The following is a 21,838-nucleotide window of genomic DNA, read 5'->3' as shown; positions in this document are numbered from 1 at the left end:
TGAAATCAACCAATAACAAATGCTGACAGGGCTGTGAGGAAAAAGGAACACTTCTCCACTGTTGATGAGAGTGTAGACTGTTGCAACCACTGTGGAAATCAGTATGGAGATACCTTGAAGAACTAGGATTAGAGGTCTCATTTTACCCAAGTATTCCCCTGCTGGGCATCTTCCCAAAAGACTTAAAAGAATCATACCACAGTGATACATTTGCACCCATGATCATAGTGGCATATTTTGTAATAGCTTAAACTTGGAAACAGCCCAACTTCCCATCAACTGGAGACTGGATAAAGAAACTATGTGTGGTTTGTTTTTTTTAAATAAAATGGAGTACTACTCAGCCATAAAGAATGATAAATTTTATATATATACATATATATGTATACATATGTATACATATATATATGTATACATATATCTGAATGGATGCACAAAATAGGACACCCATGTGTAAATACTGAATAACTTCACTGGCATGAGTAACTGAAAGTGTTAATAAGGATCAAAATGTTTAATAGATAATGTGAAATAGGAAGAAAAGGGGCAAAGGGGAAAGGGAAGCGGGATGGGTAGGGGAAAGGAAAGAAGGGAATGGAATTAACATGAGAAAATGAAAAAATGGAAACAAAGTCTTTGTAAATAGAGAGGAATGTAGGGGTTGAAGGGTGGTCAGGGGAATGGGGAAAAACAAGAATCAAGATATATGGAAAGATATCCCTTGCTCCTGGGTAGGAAGAACGAATATAGTGAAAATGGCCATACTTCCAAAACTACTATATAGATTCAATGCAATGCCAATTGAAATTCCAACAATATACTTCACAGAACGAGAGAAAACAATCCAAAAATTCATTTGGAACCATAAGAGACCTAGAATAGCTAAAGCAATTCTAAGCAACAGAGACATGGCTGGGGGTATCACAATCCCCAACTTGAAACTATACTACAAAGCCACTGTGATAAAGATAGCATGGTACTGGCAAAGGAACAGACCTGAGGATCAGTGGAATAGATGAGAAGATGCAGAACCAACTCCAGACATACTCAGCCACCTCATCTTTGACAAAGGAGCCAACAACCATCATTGGAGGAAAGATAGCCTGTTTAATAAATGGTGTTGGAAAAACTGGATTTCAACTTGCCAAAGATTAAAACTAGACCCATACCTATCACTATGCACTAAACTAAGATCAAAGTGTATTAAAGATCTAAATATTAAAACAGAAACACTAAACTTGCTGGAAGATAAGTTAGAACTCTTGAAGACATTGGCATAGGAAAAGTCTTCATGAACAAAACCTCAGCAGCACGGGAACTAGCAGAAAGCATCGACAACTGGGATCTCATCTTATTAAAAAGCTTCTGCACTGCAAAAGAAACCACCAACAAAGCTAATAGACAACCTATTATATGAGGAAAAAATTTTAGCCACTGTACCTCAGACAAAGGACTACTATCCAGAATATATAAAGAATTGAAAAAAATCAGACTCCTCAAATTCAAAGACCCAATTCAAAAATGGACATCCGAAATGAACAGACATTTCTCAGACAAAGAAGTAAAAACAGCAAATAAATATATGAAAAAATGTTCAACATCACTGGTCATTCAAGAGATGCAGATGAAAACAACACTGCGATTCCCTCGCCCCACAAAGAATGGCTGCTATCAAGAAATCAACCAATAACAAATGCTGGCGGAGGTGTGGAGAGAAAGGAACCCTTCTCTATTGTTGGTGGGAATGTAGACTGGTGCAACCACTGTGCAAGTCAGTATGGAGATACCTCAAAGAACTAGGACTACAGGTCCCATTTGACCCAGCTATTCCCCTACTGGGAATCTTCCCCAAAGAATTAAAAGAATCATACCACAGTGATATATGTGAACCCATGTTTATAGCAGCACAGTTTGTAATAGCTAAAGCTTGGAAGCAGCCCAAGTGCCCATCAACTGGAAACTGGATAAAGATGTGATTTTTTTTATAAAATGGAGTACTATTCAGCCATAAAGAATGAAAAACTAGAGTCATTTTTAGCTAAATGGATGCATATCGAGGCCATACTCTTAAGTGAAATAAATAGGACACACATGTGTAAATACCGAATAGTTTCTCTAGTGTGAGAAACTGATAGTATAAACAAGGGTTAAAATGATTAAAATGAATAATTGATAATTTGAAATAGAAAAAAAGGTCCAAAGATGAAGGGGTGAAGGGAGGGGAAGGGGAAAGGAAAGGAGGGAAAGGAAAAACTGAGCAAAGAAAAAAATGGAAATGAAGTCTATGTAAATAGGGAAGGTTAGAGGGGGTGAAGGGCGCTCAGGTAATGGGGAAAAAATAAGAACCAAGGTACAAACACAGGTACAAACACCCAATAATAAATGTAAACAAATTGTATACCTAAAATGTACCAATAAAAGGACTTAAGAAAAAAATTATATTATGTAAAGGTACAGATCTCTAACGATGAATGCCATTATACTGTATACCTAAAGTGTACCAATAAAATTAATTTTTAAAAAGATTTCCTTAAGGTCTTAAAGACAAGCCTATAAATCCCCGCTCTGGACCTGTCCTTTACACCTGCAAATTGTACTTTCTCCACCCTCAAAGAAACCATGATATTGGTGGGTAGCATATCTCAACTTCAAATATATGTAGATGGCTTGCATTGTAACCTGACAGACAGTATGAATACATATCCTAATTTCCTTATCTTGAAGACAACACCTTACATATACTCAATTCACCTCAGAATGCATCTCAATTTCTGTCTGTGCTTGCAGTACACTTTTGACTGCATTCTATAATCTCTGTCTAATAAACCCTTCTCCTATCTCTTCCTGATGTTTCCTGAAAAATCTTTTTTCCACAGCAGGAGTCAGCAAAGCTGCAAACTTATTCTACAAGGGAGGGATAGGTTCCTTATTTCAGCCTCAGGCACCCTCAGACCTAGCCCAAGTGATAACATCACACACAGATATTAAATTAGATGCTTATATATAATTGGGTTTCTCATATGGGAGAAACCAGGTGATATTTCTATGTGAACCCTTTTCACTTATATTATGGTTTCAAAATCCATCTATTTTCTTACAAATGACTTGAATTTATTCTTCATTATGGCTGAATAAAATTTTATTATATATATCACTATATATATCACATTTTCTTTACCCATTTATAGAGAAATAAATAAATTTATAGAGTAAATTTCATTATACATAATATCACTATATATATCACTGTATATATATAATTTTCTTTACCTATTTATAAATAAAGAGTAAAATAAAAGGAAAACTTTTTGAGCAGGAATAAAGGATGAGGAAGGGAGAGAGAAAAGATAGGGAAAGGGAAGTTAGAGAGGGGGAATGGGGATAAAAAATGATCAAGATGGGCCAGGGATTTAGCTAAGTGGTGCTGCCACCTGCCTCGCAAGCTCAAGGTCCTGAGTTCGATCCCCGGTACCAAAAAACCCCCCCAAAACCAAAGATTAAGATAATTCCCCAAAATGAAAGTATATATTATGTATTGCAAACATATACCAATAAATATTATATATATATATATATATATATCGATTGACAGAGAAGCCCACAAGATGTATTGTTTGGTTAAAAAATACAGTATAGGACAGCTCTTATATTTGATCACTTTTATCTATCTATCTATCTATCTATCTATCTATCTATCTATCTATCTATACATATATACCTGAGAATACAGTGAGAGGGAAATAGCTAGGAATTCACCAAAAGTCTAACAATGGTTAAACAGCGATGTGACTTTTCAGATAATTTGTACTTTAGTTTTTGTATTTTTCTTTATTTTTGGAGGCTGAACAGAGATATTCTTTTCATAAACAGAATACAGTCACCAAAGCAAAACACACAGAGAGAACAGATCCTTAAGCAGGCAAAGGAAGGAGCAAGGATAGAGGGCAGGGCATCCCTCTCCACTGTGGTGATATGTAAGATGTCTTTTTCCTGCCAAAAAGAAATTACTTTGTGGATTAATTCATGTAGTTTGAAGCCCACCTCCTTTCTACTATTTTACCCATTAACAGACTATGGATACAGTTAAGAGTTCATTTAGGGATGGGTGTAGCAGCAACATAAGTGGCTCAGAGGGTTCCCTGTGTTCTCCAGGAACTTCTTTTGATATCTCTTCTCTATGTGCCAGCTCCTGCAGAATAAAAAACCTGGGCCTTGTTGTTGTTTTCATTGTCACAGTTTTCTTTTGAGTAGACCTCCTAGCTACTAACAATAGGTACAGTGGATTGTGTACTTTTGCCTCCTAGTTCTACAAATAACTCTAGGCTCATCATTCTTATGCCCAGAACCACTGGGGGAAGGAGATTGAGTCCTGGACTTGCTGACAGAATCAATAACCAACACTTGATCCTATGATCTGTTCCTGCCTCCAAAGGCTGGAACACCTAAGGATGAAAGGGACGATCCCCAGATTCTACCAGGATCACATCCTCATCTGAGTCATCAAGGGTATCATCTATTCCTATCCCTTATCATCCTGATCAACTCCAGGAAATTGAGAAGCTGCTACTGCTTGTTTGCATACATCTTGAGAAGATGCTTAAACCTGAAGCATCTGCCCTTGTTCAGCTCAGCCCCTACCAGGAGCTGGTGTAGGTGAGTTTAGTTTGTAACTTTCTCAGCTAGGGTGCCTGCCTGAATAGTATTCTGCAGCTGCCTCTAAGTGGACCACACAGAAGGTTTTCTCCCATTGTGCGTGCAGAGTGTTAAATTTACCATGAGCAGTCACACTTCTCTCAGACTCCCCAAACACCAGTTTCACTGCCTGCTAAAAGTTACCACATTTAGGTTGGGGTTGGCAGCCTGGAGCAAATGCATGACCTCTCAGGCAGGGCCCCTAAGGGTTTTCATTAAGGGCTTGAAATTTTGTTCTTTTGACATATTTCAATCTGGCAGGACTCTCTTGACTTGAGTCAGTCAGTCACAAAAGGTTTATTCCCCCTGAATACCACCCTACCAGAGAACAATTTCATGTTTCTTTCCGTCATATGGATTATTAAAAGACTGGGTTTCTATTCCAGACACCTCATCATGGAATGGGTCGATGGTGGCATGGCGATATTTGGCCACCAGGTGTTTCTCACACATGCAAGGATGCTAGCCACGCCTGAGCACAATAGGGCATCTGAACATAGGATGTTTGGTCTTTTTTTTTTTAGCCTAATATGTAAGCATACCCAAAGTAATGTTCCTGGGTTGTGCCTTCCCTCTGTTTCAGTAGGAACTGTAAGAGGGGAGAAAAAACAGGTCAAATCTTAATAGGCTGTGGGGGAACCCATCGGCTCTCAAATTCCCTACCCTCCTGAATACCCTGCAATGCATTTTATATCCACCTACTGCACTAAAACTGTCCCACAGGAGACTGGCAATCACCTGCCCACCTATTCTTCAGGAGGGGCAGCAACTGTTGCTTAGAATTCTTTGATGCTGATATTGAGCTCTCAAAATAGGGCACAATATGGTAAGTCTCACAGATTTATGGTAATAAGTAAGATCTCCATTAATCTCATGATCTTAGGTCTCAACCACACTCCTCAAAGTTTCCTTTATTTCTCAAATTCTTACAGAAGCTCAGAAACTAGTGCTCACCATTATTTCACTTTCAGCCTTTGCAACTGGTGCCCTCTATGAGAGAGAGCTAGGCTCCTGATGTGGTCAACCTCTGTCCACAGGAGGTTGAAGTTCAGGCTGCTCAAGCCATTGAGACTATGCCATAGCTGAGGGAAAGAGTTTATCATCAGAAGCAGCCTCATTCGTTACCCTGCTATCCCCCTCCACTGTGACCAGACAGAAAATTCCCTATCCCACCTTCTGGATAGAACCCACCATCCTCTTCATTACGTTTCCCATCGGGAAACCACTGGCCTGCCAGTTGTGCAATCAGCAGCACAAGAGTTCAAGTTCAGAATAGCTTTGGTGGGCTGTCACTGAGAAAGGGAATAGCATCTAGTCAGGCCCCCATATCCGTATTTCTTCCTGGGAAGAGAAGAGATGCAAAGGGAATTCAAAGCAGACAGCTTTCAAGTCTTCTCCCACCTCCCAGGAAATGCCCCCCTCCCCAATTCTGGCAAATCCCACCCAATGGGCAGCATCCACGTGAACTCCACCTCCCTCATCATCGGCGTAGCTGGACCATGGAAGTACTTCTCCTGCCTCGCAGTTACCGATTTTACAAACCAAGAACCGCTCCTAAACTGGTGGAGCTTCTCCCTACCCCACAATCGCGTCTTCCTTTCTTTACCTAGGCTCTGTAGGTGGGCGGCGGATGTTAGGGTGTCACGGATGCTTGGGCGTCACAACTGTGTTTCTCTTTCCGGTCTCTGAGGTCCTGCAGGGGAAAAGGATGGCTCCTCCTCGGTCGCGAAGCAAGCCAGGGCTGCCCCACAGAGCTAGCTCTCAACACCGCTGCCCAGCAATGGGTAGCGGAGTCCGGGCAGCGCGGTTTCCTGGGCAGCCACGACTCCCCCCGCCCTCCATTTCCTCCTGCCCAGTAGCCGTGGCTGCTTTTAGCCTCTGCCCATTGAGACAAAAGAGCTTGATGAGCCCAGTAGCCCGACCAATCAGCGGGGCGCGCGGGGGGAGAGGGGGGCTCCCTGCGCAGCCTCGCATCCCAATGCTAATACTAAGAGGAGAGGGGGCCGGCGGGGGCTGTGGCCGACCCTCGCGGGAGCTGGCGTGTCGTCAAGTGCAGCTTGGACGCACCAACCGGGCCCATTTTACTCGTGAGTTTATTGCTTTCCCCTCGCTTCCCTTCTTCTTATCCCCCTTCCGCTGCTGCTCTTTGCTCTTTGAGACCGGATGCGTTAAACGTGAGGCGGGACAGAAAACAAGTGAACAATGAGAGTTCTTTACCTTTGTATAGAGGGAAGGGGAAAAAGCTTTTGCTCAGCGTTTTCCGTGTGTGCAAATGCGCTTGCACGGACATCTCATTTATTCTCAGCAACCGTATGAAGGAAGTAACAGTTTGCCCATTTAACAGAGAAAGATTCATAAGCATCCAAGCAGTATGGTTAGGAAGTGCAGAGCCAAGTGCTCACACTCAAGTCATCAAGTCTGACTTCAAAGACTGCCCCAGGTAAGCACTCCTCTGTGGGGTCAGATTAAGGGTTAGCGGAGAAGAGCCAAGACAAGATGGGAGGAGCAACTTGGGGCCATGTAGAATTATTAAGCAAGGACTATTATCTCCTTTTTAAAGATAAGGAAACAACCACAGAAAGCTTGGCCATCCTGCCCTGTGTCCTACAGCAAATAAGTAACAGCATCTGATTTTGCACACTGGTCTCTTCTGTTGTTACCAGCTCTTTGCCCTACTGTGCTGTCTGAAGAGCATTTTACATAGGTAGTCTCTAATCATCCCAACAGCCATCTTGATGTGATGGTAGTGTTGAGGGAAGTATGAGACAAGAGAAAGGGAACCTTTATGGTACCCATTGTACAGAAGAGAAACCGAGGCACCTTTCTTTTCCATTTTATTCTCCTGTTTACACTATAACAAGCTGCCTGTTTATAAAAGTAACATTTCTAAACTGGGTGTGGTGGTGCACATTATAATCCCAGCACTAAGGAGACTAAGGCAGGAGGATCGCTGAGTTCAAGCCCAACCTGAACTACATAAGTGAGACCCTGTCTCAAAAACCCCAAAGAAATTTTTCTATAACCCATTATAATCCCAAAGAGATAAGGCTCAGAGAGGTGAAATGACTTATCTAAAATTACATGATGAACTCAAAATTTGAACTGAGTCTCTGAATCCAGAACTCATGCTATTAACTGAAGTGCTGGTACCAAACATTTTGGAGAATTTGTTAGAAAGGCAGATTCCTGAGCCCCACTTCTGGGATTTTGATTTACTAGGTGAGTGTGTTTTGTGTTTTTAACCATTGCTGTAGTTGATTCTGAGGTGTACAGAGGTTTGTGAACTAACTGTTCTAAACACCTTATCATTCTGAAGGTCATAAGTAAATGGGCCTGCCACCAGTGCATCTGTCCACAGCATATTTGTCATGAAGTGTAACTCCAGAGCAGTTTCCTATCTGGGCTCTTTTCTGAAACCTTGAACTCTGGACATTTTTCTGAGTCCATAGCTTTGTAGATGTTCAAATGAGTTTTTGGCCCCCAAACAGCTAAGAACCATTCTTCTATAAACTTTCTTCATAACATCTTCCTCATTCAACTCCTGCTTGACGAAGAAGTATGAGAAATGAAACACCATTTAACCTGACCCCCACACTACAGCTCTCTGCCACTGATATAGCTGTTTCATTTCCTGGCTCAAGGATAGGTTGCTAGGTTGCCCTTCTGTGAGCTCTTCAGGGGACTTCTCCTTTGCTGGACTTGGGATCACCGGCCCTAGAGAAGGAGCAACTCCATGGAAACGGCATGCACGGTTGTCCAGAGTAAATGGGCGATGAAGCCAGTGGCTAGAAAACCTGTTCCATTTTCCCTGACTTCAGGTTCTTAGAGAGCAGGTATTACTTCCTTTATATAGATGGTGGCTAGGAGGCCTCTGTGGGACTTCTTGACTCCCGATGCTTGGAAGTGAGTGAAGAGTCTGATGCCTTTCAACTGCTGTTGGGTTCATTTTCAGCCTGGTAAGGTAGTTACCTGTTCCTTTCTGCCCTCTTGTTTACAACCCCTGTACCTAGAATTCCTTGGAGTAAACAGTCCATATTTGGAGAGAGCATCTTCCGTCACAAGGTTGGGGCCTTCTTCTCATAGATGAAACAGAGGGGTAGTGGTGATGGAGGGTGGAGAGTGTTAAGAGGGACAGAGAAGGCCAATTGCTCACCTCAAAGTTAGGGGTGAGGCTGGCAATAGTTCTTGGTTCTTCTTCAGACTCTTGCTTCTGCTTGCCAGTACCATGGCATCTCATACTGGCCTTTCAGCAGAATCTTGTTTTATATTTGGATCATCACCACATTGCATACCTGCAGTTGGAGCTGGTGAGGATGGAATCAGATAGGACCAAAACACTGACAGAAATTCAGAGTTCTGATAAAAATACTGAAACAAAGTAGATTGGGTAAAGGTTGGGCCATTAGAACAAAGAAGGGTGTCTGAGCAGGACTGAGAGGAACATTTGCAAATTTGCAAGCTAGATCCAACTGGATACAGAGCATCAGCCCTTGTCTATGGCCCCATGTGTGGGTGTGTGACCTAAATGATGGCTCTAATGAGACCACGTTTTGCAGTTTCAACAAATAAAGCTTAAAAACTTGGAGGTTAGGAGATAAAGCTTTCAGATGAAACAATAATAGCTACTTTTGTCTGGCTGCCTCCTCTGTTCCAGGAACTTTCCATCTACTATCTCATTTAAGCCTCTGAGCAGCCTTGTTGAAACAGACATTTGACTAAGTTGTAAACATAGGAGGAAAATCTCAAGTTCAAGTGGTAACTGCTCAAGACCAACTCTAGGTACAGTCTTTGCTTTGGATTTCATGTTAAGAGGCTGGGCTTTCCTAGATTGTTTAAATTGCACCTTTGCTTTCATGAGAGAAAAGCCTTCCCTGCCTCCCATGGGAAGATAGGATTTGTTAAAGCATGATATTTCATCTGGTTTTGGCTGGCCTGAGTATCCAATAGGAGCATGTACTCTGTGAAGATGGATAGGGAGGATGGGAAGCATCTTTTTTTCAAACATTTTATTGAAGCCACCAAGTCATGGATTCTGAACTCTTTATCTTATTTTCTTATTAATCTTTACAGTAACCTTTTGTGTTAGGTCTTATTGTCCCCATTTTGTGGCTGAAAAATCTGAGACTGAATAAAAATAGTTTCTTATCTGAGCTCAGTAGGTAATGGAGGCAGAATTCAGTCTAAGAAGTGTCTGCCCCCAAAGCATTTTAACAGAAAAATACACAGGAGAACAGTAGATTTCCTTTTCTCTATAAAATAAAAAGAATTAGATTTATAAAATAAGGAGTTAGATATTAAGGCAAGGTGTTTCTAAATTATTATTCACCTTTAATTCCTCAACATAATTTGCATAAATGGCAAATCAGGGATAGAAAAGTACAATTCCTCTATCAACTGTTGCTCAGAATTACTTTACATCAACCCCCTAAAACATTATAAAGTTATGGGGATACTTACAGAGCATTTTACCCAGTCTGCTAATTTTATAACTGAAATAGATTCAACTCCAGTGAATTTCTAAAGGTCATATAGAAAGTTGATAACAGAACTGGAGCTTAGAATGCTAGTCTGCCAAATCTTACTAATTTTCATAATGCTAAATTGGTCTGCGTTGGAGAGTCTGTGAACATGTGTTTATAAAATGCTGAGGAGGGACTGGAACATTACTGCACTCTGAGGTGGAAGAAGAGACAAATATTTATCTCACTGCCTGTGCTTGTTTAGGCACAGGTATGATTTGAGAAAGAAGACCTTTGGTAGGAGAGCTGTTTGAGGCCTCTCTTAACTTCCAGACAATAGAAAGCTCCGAACTGAGCACTCATTCCTTTCTTTTGTTTTGAGATGGGGCCTAGCTCTATTGCTCAATCTGGTCTCAAACTCTTGGGCTCATGTGATCGTCCTGCCTCAGCCTTTTAAGTATTGGAACTACAGTGTGTACCACCATACCTAGCTCTTGTTTCTTTTGATCCCAAAGTTCCTTCATGTGTCCAGTCTCCAAGTTGCTTCTCACACTACCCCACCCACTTCCAGGCCTTTCTGGGATAAGAACAATAGTTTGGAGTCCTTGTACTGACATTTCGCCTTGTATTATGATTTTGAAACCAGAACAGTTTTGCATCTCAAAGAACAAATGGCTATGTCTGGAAAGATTTTTGATTGTTGCTTTTGATAAGTCTCCACTGGTGCTACTGGTATGCAGTGAGTAGAAGCCAGAAATGCCACTACACATCCTCCAATGCACAAGCCAGGCACTGATAATAAAGTATTATTCTGCCTAAAATGTTAATAGCACCAAGATTGTGAAAACCTCTGTCAATGCCTATGAGCCTAAAAGGTTAGGCTTGGAAATGCCAGGTGCTGAGCCTCCTGGCAATGAGCAGCTGCTCTTTCCTGCCCTCAATTTGGAGGAGGAGGTGGGACATTGCCATGACATAGGTACAATTTGATCTCAAATTTACAGAGAGAAGAGGGGGAAGATTTACCCCCTACTCAAATTTACTACGAATTTCTAGAGAAAATATTGCACTACAACTGCGGGGCACCTTTAAAAAACATTTTTGGAGTATGGAGTTATAGCTCAGTTGTAGAGTGCTTGCCTAGCCCCAGGTTCAATCCCTAGCACTGTAAACAACAACAGCAACAAAGTTTTGAAAAGGAAATGGAATTTACTGGATTAGTAGTTTACCAAATTTGATGTTTTATGTAATGAAAGTTGGATATAATGTACTTTGGAGTCCTCTTTCCCTGGTTTAATGGGTTTCAGTCATGATCCCTTGAATACTGGAACATCTGTTTGTCAGCAAAATACTGTAGAAATGTCTGTTAAAAACTGCCTTTACTTTAATTTAAGGTTGATTTTTTTGTAGTACTGGGAATTCAACCCAGGGGTATTCTACCACTGAGCTATATCCCCTGTCCTTTTTATTTTTATTTATTTATTTTTAGAAAAGGTCTTGCTAAGTTGCATAGGTGAGACTCAAACTTGTGATCCTCCTGCCTCAGCCTCCCTAAATGCTGGAGTACAGGCATGCACTATGATGCCTGACTAAGGTTGTTTAATTCATTACTTTGAAAAAAATTATTAATATATGTTTGTGATACATAATAAATACATTCATCATGTGGAATTGGAACATGAACATATGGCAACTTGATCTTTTTTTACTTCCCTTTCTCCCCTCCGATCCCCCTCTCAGATATTTTTCCCATCTACACAGTCCATCTCCATATTTCCTACTATCTATCTTTTATTTTGTTCTTTAAATTATTTATACTCCAAGTTTCTCACATATGAGAAAATGTGATATTTATGCTTGTGTATCTGATTAATTTCACTTATTAACATTATGGTCTCAAGGTGCACCCATTTTTCTATAGATGACTCAAATTTATTCTTAATAGTAGAGTAGTACTCCATTTTGTATAAATACCACATTTTTAATCCATTCATCTGTTGATGGACATATAGGCCACTTCTAAGATTTAGCTATTGTGAGTTGTGCTGTTATAAACATGGGTATGCATGTATCACTGTAATATGATGTCTTTAGCTCTTTTGTAAAAATACCCAGATGAGGTATTGATGAATTCTTAATGTCTTGAGAAAATGCCTCTTTCTCAGAAACTGGCCCACAGAGTTGCTTGTTTCCTTAGACCAGAGTTTCCCAGGGCTCTGTTTCTAACCAAGCAGTGAAAATGCTTGTCAGCAGATGTAAATCATCAGGCTAACCTCTTTTTCCCCCTCTTACCAGTTTGTTCCATCAGTCCCCAGTTGTCTTCAGCATGAAGGAGCAGAACCACTCTGCTGGGAAGGAACTTCAGCACAGGACACGAACAGAAGCTCCAGGAATGAAAAGCTGGAACTCCCAGGCCTACACTCTTGGGGCCATTTCCAACTTTATGTCTACTTTTCTGACTTTTCCCATCTATAAGGTTGTGTTCCGGCAGCAGATCCATGCTGTGGCAGTGTCAGAGGCTGTGAGACAGCTTTGGCATGAAGGCCCTCAATACTTCTACAGGGGAATCTACCCCCCTCTTCTTTCTAAGACATTGCAAGGGACTCTACTGTTTGGGACTTATGATAGTTTGCTCGGCTCTCTCTCCCCTGTTGGGCCACACTCTCTGAGACACCGCTGGGCTGCAGGACTCATGTCTGGTGTAGTGGAAGCTGTGGCACTCAGCCCCTTTGAAAGAGTACAAAATGTGCTCCAGGATGGTCGAAAACAAGCTCGCTTCCCCAGCACCTTCAGCATTCTCAAGGAATTCAACTCTTATGGGTTTTGGGGGCGGCTGTCACTGGGCTATTATCGTGGTTTCTGGCCTATCCTTGTCAGGAACAGCCTGGGGAGTGCTCTCTATTTCTCTTTTAAGGATCCCATCCAGGATGGCTTGGCAGAGCAAGGCCTGCCCCATTGGGTTCCTGCCTTGGTATCTGGTAGTGTCAATGGAACAATCACTTGCCTAGTTCTATATCCTTTGATTGTGCTAGTTGCCAATATGCAGTCCCACATTGGCTGGCAGAGAATGCCAACCCTGTGGGCCTCTGTGCAGGATGTGTGGGACACTCGGGGTCGAAAGGTACTCCTGATCTACCGAGGAGGCTCTCTGGTCATCCTAAGGTCCAGCGTGACATGGGGTCTCACTACTGCTATCCATGACTTCCTGCAGAAGAAGTCTCACTCCAGAAAAGAGCTGAAAGACTGATTAGCTGTAGGCAGTATGGTCGTGGCATCTTGGTTCTTCTAAATCTTTCCCGGTTGGTTCCTATATAGCTTCCTTCTTTAGGCTTGGTTACCTAACACAGGTATTCTTTAACATCTGCCAACTGTCATTGCATGGGAAAAGTTCCCAACTATCATCCTATTGGGCACAAACAAATCCTAACAACATTCCTTGGTCAGAAAGAGAAAGTTACTCCAGTCTATCTATCCAGAGCTTCAATAGCCTCAGAGCCAGGCGGCCCTTAAATAACTAGGAACCCAGATTAAATGCCATTCCTTTAAGGGATTCCCTAATAAAAGGAACCTTTATAAGGTGACCTTACTCAGGCATTTTGAGTTTTTGTACCCCTCCACGTATCCTCCAGACCAAACTGAGCAGGACTCCAATTTCAAAAAACTGTTCTTGACTCTGAGGACTCCATAAAACTTCTCAGATGGCTACATTTTCATGATGTTGTTCAGTACCCCTCTCATAATCACTCTCACATCTTCAGATTATAGGTCCTAGTTGCAGGGTAGCAGCTGTGACTGGAAATCCTAAATTTGGCTTGTTTCACTCATTGGGTGCCATAAGAACTGGTGGGGCTGGAGTTGGGAATAAGAAGAAATGTGGCCCCTGGATATAAAGAATAAAGACTTTGAAGCATGACATTTAATTACATGCAAAAACAGAAAATTTTTTTATAGATTGCTTAGTGTTATCTGCTAGGACTTTTTTGCTGGCAAGATTATTTCCTTGCCCAGAAACTGCTTCGGTTTCCCTAAGAAATCTGGAAGTGAAATGACCATATCGCTTCATAAATAACTGTGTATTTTGTTGATGTGGATATAGTTACTATGACACAAAGATTAGAAATCTTAAACTGACTTTCAGAGCTATTCAAAATATGGTCCGTCCCCATGTAATTTTCAACATATTATCACATCACTCCCACTCACATGGACCCCAGACATCAACCAAATTGAACTATTGTTCTCTCTCCAAATGTGCCATGAACTTATCCATCACAATACTTTGACTCATACTATCCTCTGCACTTGCACTGCTCCTTCTTTTGACCAGTCTGCCAAAATCTTCCGGTTCCCTAAAGTCTAGTCCAGATCCCACATTCTCTATGAGCCTTTTCTCTATTTTACCCAACAAAATGTTACATTTGTCTCTTACATCAACATGCCACTGATTCCATTATGTCATTGATCCATGTGGCGTTGTGTTCTTGATGTTTTTCAATACCTCCTAGTATACTGTAACAATCTTTGAAAGCAGGGATTGGTATATGCATTTTTAAATCCTCCATTGTGCCTAGGTGCTCAATAATGTTGGCAAATTTTGGAATTGATTATCAAGCTGTGATATGGTCTATATCCTCAGGGTGTTGTCCCTTCTACATGAAGATAATGTTACTGACTCATTGTCAGCAAGACATATGCCTTTGGGGGTATGTTTTGTTTTCTTTTAATAGTGGGTTAATTTTATGCTAATGATAATAATGCCAATAATGATAATACTAATAATAAAAATTAATTTCAACTGGAACATTTGATGAGTGTATTATTGATGGCACATTTGCTCTTAGAAGAACTTTAAGAACTGAAATTTCACAAACAGAATCACATTGCATAGCTAGTCCATTCATTTCAACATTGTAATTTTTAGTATTTTAAGTTGATATGTGTTGCAATTCTCCCCTTATAGGTGATATCATGAGAATCTGTTTGCACCTCCTTACTGAACCAAATTTGCCCTTATAATCAATCACCTGACTGGAGATCCAGAAATGAGAATTCCTCACTGAATGCTACAGAAATTAAGACAGAATTGGCCATCTGCTACCAGAGAGCTTTTGCCAAGGTCAACAGAAAATGGGTGTCCACAAGAGTTACAGATGAATCTGATATGTGCAGATTTAGGTGGGTTAGGACAGCACTGTCATTCCTCCCTACTTGTGGGTTCTGTAACTTTGTATTCAAACAACTGTGGATTGAAAATATCTGGGAAAAAATTACACTGTTCTGAATATGTATAAGTTTTCTTGTCATTATTCCCTAAACTACATAGTATAGCAACCATTTACATAGCATTTACCTTATATTAAGCATTATAATTAATCTAGAGAGGGGAGGTTATATGCAAATACTGAAGGCCATACTTTATAAAAGATCTGAGGATTTGCACATTTTGGAATTTATGAGGAATCATGGAACCAACACCCAAGGATAGAGGAGATGATTATACTTGTGAATACAAGGAAGTAGAACACATAGTTGGCAGATGGAAAGGAAAAATAGGACAGCAGATAGTTATATTTTAAGGCTAACTCTCAGAAGAAAATATTGTTTACAAAGCTTTGTAACTTAGCTTATGTCTTTGGGTTGTAAACTGAAGAGAATAAACTACCACTACACCTTTCCAGTTTTATCCAAGAGGTGCTTTTATCTCCAAGTACAATTTTTGATTTCCACTTATGTCATCAGTTCATATCCCTTTCTTTATTTTAACTTCCTATTTTAGAAATAATTTTGAATTTATGGTAACATTGTAAGTATAAATAAAGCACAAAGAACATCCATATAACCTTTACTCAGATTCACATTATTATTTACTTCATTTGCTCAATTATTTGAATGTACATTCTCTATGTGTACACACAAAATAATTTTCCTGAACCTAGAAGTGCATATATCAATTATTATATTTCTAGATTCAGTATTCGTAGATTCAAATTCTTTTTTTTTCTTTCATTTTTTACTTTATTAGTACATGTTTGCAGTATGTAATGATTACATTCACTGTAGGGGATTGGAACGTGTACATAAACATGTTTCACCTCTCTGATAATTGTATAGGGCTAGAGGTATATCTCAGTGACTGAACACTTGCCTAGTATACACAAGGTTTGATCCCTGGCAACACAAAGAAATACATAAATACAGACACTGTTATTACAAAGCATTATAAAATGAAAACTAATCTGGGTGTGCTGGTGCATGCCTATAATCCCAGAACTTGGGAGGCTGAGGTAGGAGGATTGTCTTGAGCTCAAAGCCAGCCTGGGCTACGTAGTGAGTTCAGAGCCAGCCTGAATTACAAAATGGGACCCTGTCTCAAAATACCAAAAAAAAAAAAAAAAAAACCAAACTAAAATGGTGGTTAACTTTACATTTTTTAATATTTGCACTATAATACATACAATTTACATTATATTATGTTGAAACTCAAAGCTATTCAATTATAAACAGATTTACAACTATAGCATGTTATAATTTAGCTAATTTTTACAAATTGGTCCTTATAAAAACCTAGGTAATGTTGTCAAATTATATAGACCTGTAAACTTTCCATTTAAATATTCTGAGTAAAGTTTAAAAGTGCAATCATTTTCTAGTAATTAATGTCAACATTAATCCTAGAGGTAACCCTGTTCTGACTTTTGTGATAATCTTTTATTTTTGCTTTTGTTTATAGGTTTATCTTCTTTATTAACATACCCAAACAACATACTTTAACTGATATTTGAACTTTATAAACTTGAAATTGTAACTATTTTCTTTCACTCTACACTGTAAAATTCATCATATTGTTGCAGATATCTGTATTTGGTTCATTTTTAATGTTGGACAGTATATGACTGTATGAATATACAATTTATCCATGATAACTTTGAGGGGAATTCTTGTTTTCAGGTTTTGACAGTAACAAAACATTGCTGCGATGAATATTCTTGGCAGTGTACATAACAGGGGTGTCTCTAGGGTATTTTCATAAGAATTGAATTATTGGTTTATGGAGCATGGACACTTTCAATTCAAGTAGATGATGCCTAACTTTTCCGAATGCTATGTACTAATTTACACCCTTAACATTCGTTACCAACAAGTCTCATTGCTCCACCTGCTGGCAAACACTTGGTATTACAAGACAAGTTTTGCCTGTTCAGTAGCTTTTTGCCTAAAATGGAATCTTATAATTAGATTTTCCTGATTATTATTAATGTTGATCATCTTTTCATACACTTATTGGACATTTGGATTTCCTATTTTATGAAATATTTGTTTAAGACATTTTCCATTTTTTTCTAGTGAGTAGTATGACTTTTTCAAATTAAGTTGTCGGAATTTTTTGTTCGAACTTTAGTCCCTTGTCCTTTACACGTGCTGCATATTTCTTTCCCCATTTGGTCATTTATTTTTTCATTTCATTGATGATTTCTTTTGATAAGCAGAAGTTCTATGATAATATAGTCAAAGTTATCAATCCTTTCTCTTTATGATAAGTGCTTTTCGTGCCCCCCAAAGGAATCTTTCTTTACCTCAACACCGTAATGATATTATAAGATATTAATGTTTAAATTTTTATAGTTTTATCCTTTGAATTTAGGTCTTTAATATTCTTGATATTAATTTTGTGTAGAATGTGAGAAATTCAATTTCATTTTTTAAATATCCAATTGCCCCAATGTCATTTGTTGAAAAGTCTTTCCCTCCCCATTTATAATGACAACTCTGTCAAATACAAAGTATTAATATATTCATGGGATTATTTCTGGCCTGCTTTTTTATTACAAGGGTGTATTTGTTTAATCTTGTGCCAGTATGGCATTACCTTATTACTGTAGATTTGGAATAAATCTTGATAGCTAATGGAGAAATTCTTTCCACCTCATTTTTATTTCTCAAGAGTTTCTTAACTATTTGTATTAGTAGCTGCAAAAAAGGCATTTTATTTTATACAAAAATTGCTGATGAGATTTTAATTTCCACAAAATATTGTTTTTAATGTAAACAAAAATAATGGTTGTAATTATAATTTTAATGTTTCTCAAAGTTTCATAATATTCCTCAGTGCTTAATAATCTGTTAGGTTTTTATTAGTTGCTTAATTTTTTTTTACCAATTACTGACAGCAAAGAGGACTATCATGCATAGGATTATAATGAGTTTCCTATAGATAATGATTTTTTTGTTTTGTTCCAAGAGAAAAATACACATTTCTTGAGAAATTGATTCATTTTCAGTGATCTCTTATGTTGACATGTTCAATATTATATACATTAATCAACAAATAGAATATATTATATCAAAAAGATGCCAGTAATTCATCAGGTTTTCAAAAAGTAAATAACAAACCTTAAATACATTTTGATAATGGAGAACTGTGAGATGGAGTACAAAAAAGCCCAGGATATCTGTATCCAACAGCCTACCTGAAATTTTCACTGGGATGTAGGCATTTTAAGCTTGGTATGTAAAGACTGAACATTTTATTCCCTCTATCAACTTATTCCTAGTTTCTGCACTTCCAGTTTTATCATTTTTTGGTATGTCAACCCAAGTATCCTAACATATCAGGGAATGGACTCCCTCATTCACTACTCTAGTTCCAGTACCTAGACTGTCTTATACATAAGTGTTCAATAAATATTTGTAGAATGAATGGACCCTATTCTTCAAAAATGTTCAATTAAAAATTGTTCAATAATATGTACAAAATGGTTTATATATTTTTTGTTGTTGTTGTTGTTGAAGCATTAAAACCTCCTACTGTTGATTTTATTTTTTTTCTTAAATTCCTTTATTGGTACATTTTAGGTATACAACACAATTACGTTTCTCATTGGGAACTTGTAGCTTTACATGACGCATCTTGGTTCTTATTTTTTCCCCATTCCTAGCCCTCCCTTCACCCCCTCCACCCTTCCCTATTTACAAAGACTTTGTTTCCATTTTTTCCATTTCTCATCATTTTTCCTTTCCCTTCTTTCCTTTCCCCTGCCCTTCCCACTACTGCTACCCCTTTGGACCTTTTCTTCCTATTTTGCATTATCAATTATTCATTCTAATCATTGGTACATTTTAGGTATACAATATAATGACATTCATCATTGAAAGTTTGCACCTTTACATAATCTCTCTTGGTTCTTATTTTTCACCCTTGCCCAGCCCTCCCTTCAACTCTTCCATTCCTCCCTATTTACAAAGATTTTGTTCCTATTTTTCCATTTTCTCATATTAATTCCATTCCCTTCTTTCCTTTCCCCTAGCCCTCCCACTTCCTTCCCCTTTGCCCCTTTTCTTCCTATTTCACATTACCTATTATACATTTTAGTCCTTATTTACACTTTCAGTTTCTCACACCAGAGAAACTATTCGGTATTTATACATGTGTGTCCTATTTATTTCACTTAAGAGTATTGCTTCAATGTGCATCCATTTAGCTATAAATGTCTCTAATTTCTCATTTTTTATGTCTGAGTGGTACTCCATTTTATAAAAAAAACACATTTTCTTTATCCAGTCTCCAGTATATTTTTAAAAGAACCAAAAGACATTTGTCCTTCTATTTCAATTATTAGACCCACAGTCATTGCTCAGTCCCTATTTATTTTGTACCTGAAATATTGCTACAAATCTTTTTAGTGGACCTGCTTTACATCTTCCAATGTGAATACCTTACAACATAAAATCCAAACCACTCAGCATATCATTCAAGGTTCTCCATAATTCAACATGAGGCTACCTTTCCACCTATTTTTCCTTACTTAAACATTATGAATCTCAATTTCCAACCACACAAGACTACTGGGTATCTCCTGAGTGTGCCTTACACTTCCCTTCCTTCTTATTTCTACTTCTTCCTAGAATCTCTTTGCCCTCATTGCTTTCCTAACCAAATGCGACCCATCCTTTATGACCCAATTTAAATGTTATTTTCTTTATGCAGTTGTCTTTGACTCTCCCAGGTAGGATTAGGTTTTCTTCCTTTCCATTTTACCCCAGTACTTATCTTGATATAGAACTTACAGTCATAGAATAATAATGTTAGATTTGGAGATGGTCCTTGTCATCATGAAGTATGACTTCCTCATGCTCTGTAAGGTCAAAGCAAGAAAACAAGTTTTTCAATCTGCCCTGCCTTTTTACGTCTTTAATGTGTGCATGCTAGGCAAGCACTCCACTGCTGAGATATATCCCTGGTCCTTACATATTTTTTATCTTATATCTGTCATGTCATTGGTACAAAGATAGTGTCTTATTCATATTGTGTGTTCCATGATGCCTAATAAATCTAGTACACAAGTGGAGATGCTATAAGTACTGTATTAATTGACTTGAGAATCAGAGGGATGGATAAAGTAAAGATATGATTCATAATTCTTACATTCACTGCGTGCATACTCTGTACCTGGTTCTATACCAATGCTTTATAAAAATTATCTAATTTATCATGCAATTCTATGAAATAAGCACTATTTCTCCTTTTAATTTGCCCAAGATTTTATTTCCAGTAAGTCGTAAACCAAAATTTAAATTTATCTCCAGATCCTTTGCTCTTCTTCACTGTGCTACAAAGCAAACAAGCTGGGAACTCAAACATGAGTTTAGAAGATGGTTGATAGATGAATTAGGCATGAAAAGCTTGCTTTAATTTCTTGGAAGATGTAGCTAGGTCTGAGAACACAACAGTGGGGCTAATTGTGGAAGAACTTGAATGGTATGAGAAATCATTTCCTCTCTCCAGCTCTTCATCTACACCAGTCTAGATCACCTGAGACCCAACTCAAACTCTACTTACTGTATGATATCTTCCATAATCCTCCAAGTCACAATAAACTGTTTCTACTCACACAGTACTTTATTCATATCTCTAATATAGTGCATTCTATTACTTTATTCATATTCTGTGGATGTGTCTGTCTTTTCCAGACTTTGTAAATTCTTTGAGGGCATGCATCCCTTTTAGTTTGTGGTTGTGTACCTCTCATTCCTTATTTAGCAACTGATAAGTAGTAGATGTCCAATAAATGCTAGTTGATATATAAGAGTCCAAGTTAGTTCATACTCTTCTTTAGTAAATCCTTGAGATATATGATATACCATAATTTTCTCTTGAGTTCACCATGGAGATTGGCACAATATTGGGCCATAGAAGTATCTAATGGATACTTTTCATGTATTACAGATATTTTACATCTTCAGCCTTCTACCCTTTTAAGGAGTTTGGCCTGATATATAAATGTTGTTTTGTCACTAACTGGAAGGAAAGTATAAGAGAAACACCAATTTATACCAATAGAATCATCTGGAGACAATACTATTTAAAAACACTGTAGCTAATAACAGCTAAAACCAATGCATCTTACCTGAAGACAATAACAGTCACACAAAACATTAAGATATTGAGCCAGGTGCCACATATATGGTCATCATTTGACCCTGCTACTGAGTGTTCAAATGTATTCTGAGGAGAGTGGCAAATTTCCTCTAACCTACTATACTTTCATGGGAGAGTTTATTCCCCTGTTCTACTTTGGTAAAGATAAAATTTTTACCAGACTTGCTGTAAGATGACTATACCATCACACTCTAGATTAGTGTTAGAGTTTTAAACTACTAGCTCAGAGTTTGCAAACTGAGTCTACTGGTGA

The 21,838-nt window shown here is 38.5% G+C and overlaps 1 protein-coding gene, 1 non-coding gene and 1 pseudogene across 4 annotated transcripts in view; 1 reads left to right on the top strand and 2 right to left on the bottom strand.

Moving 5' to 3' along the window:
* Positions 1-6,578, bottom strand: part of LOC101716447 (uncharacterized) — a 78,093-nt gene extending 71,515 nt beyond the window's left edge. The window contains exons 1-4 of one of the 2 annotated variants that reach the window (XR_015445600.1): positions 6,299-6,578; positions 5,866-6,033; positions 5,647-5,774; positions 5,235-5,281 (exon numbers count right to left, since the gene is read on the bottom strand). This is a non-coding gene — a transcript (uncharacterized LOC101716447). The remainder of the gene's footprint in view (positions 1-5,234; positions 5,282-5,646; positions 5,775-5,865; positions 6,034-6,298) is intronic. The other variant, XR_015445601.1, reaches the window with a different exon arrangement.
* Positions 3,517-5,226, bottom strand: Zcchc18 (zinc finger CCHC-type containing 18; annotated as a pseudogene).
* A 62-nt stretch (positions 6,579-6,640) lies between the features above and the next one.
* On the top strand, positions 6,641-14,949 carry Slc25a53 (solute carrier family 25 member 53). 2 transcript variants are annotated; one of them, XM_004861478.3, is made up of 2 exons: positions 6,641-6,779; positions 12,444-14,949. In XM_004861478.3, exon 2 carries the CDS (start codon positions 12,475-12,477, stop codon positions 13,393-13,395), a length of 921 nt encoding a protein of 306 aa, XP_004861535.1. In that variant the 5' UTR covers positions 6,641-6,779; positions 12,444-12,474; the 3' UTR covers positions 13,396-14,949. The 2 variants fall into 2 exon arrangements, with proteins under 2 accessions (XP_004861535.1, XP_087052832.1); XM_087196706.1 differs by lacking the exon at positions 6,641-6,779 and adding an exon at positions 6,836-7,132.
* Positions 14,950-21,838: the final 6,889 nt, after the last annotated feature.

This window comes from Heterocephalus glaber, unplaced genomic scaffold (assembly GCF_053883595.1).
Source record: "Heterocephalus glaber isolate CG9 unplaced genomic scaffold, H.glaber_assembly_v1.0 deba00001613, whole genome shotgun sequence".
Classification (NCBI taxonomy): Eukaryota; Metazoa; Chordata; class Mammalia; order Rodentia; family Bathyergidae; genus Heterocephalus; species Heterocephalus glaber.
This window is presented reverse-complemented; position numbering and strand designations above follow the sequence as displayed.

Bases quoted from the DNA above. Each gene is read 5' to 3' on its own strand.
- Slc25a53 (XM_087196706.1), top strand. From the start codon at position 7,005: ATGAAGGAAGTAACAGTTTGCCCATTTAACAGAGAAAGATTCATAAGC. The intron at 7,133-12,443 runs GTAAGCACTCCT...CCCTCTTACCAG, and splicing joins GACTTCAAAGACTGCCCCAG to TTTGTTCCATCAGTCCCCAG.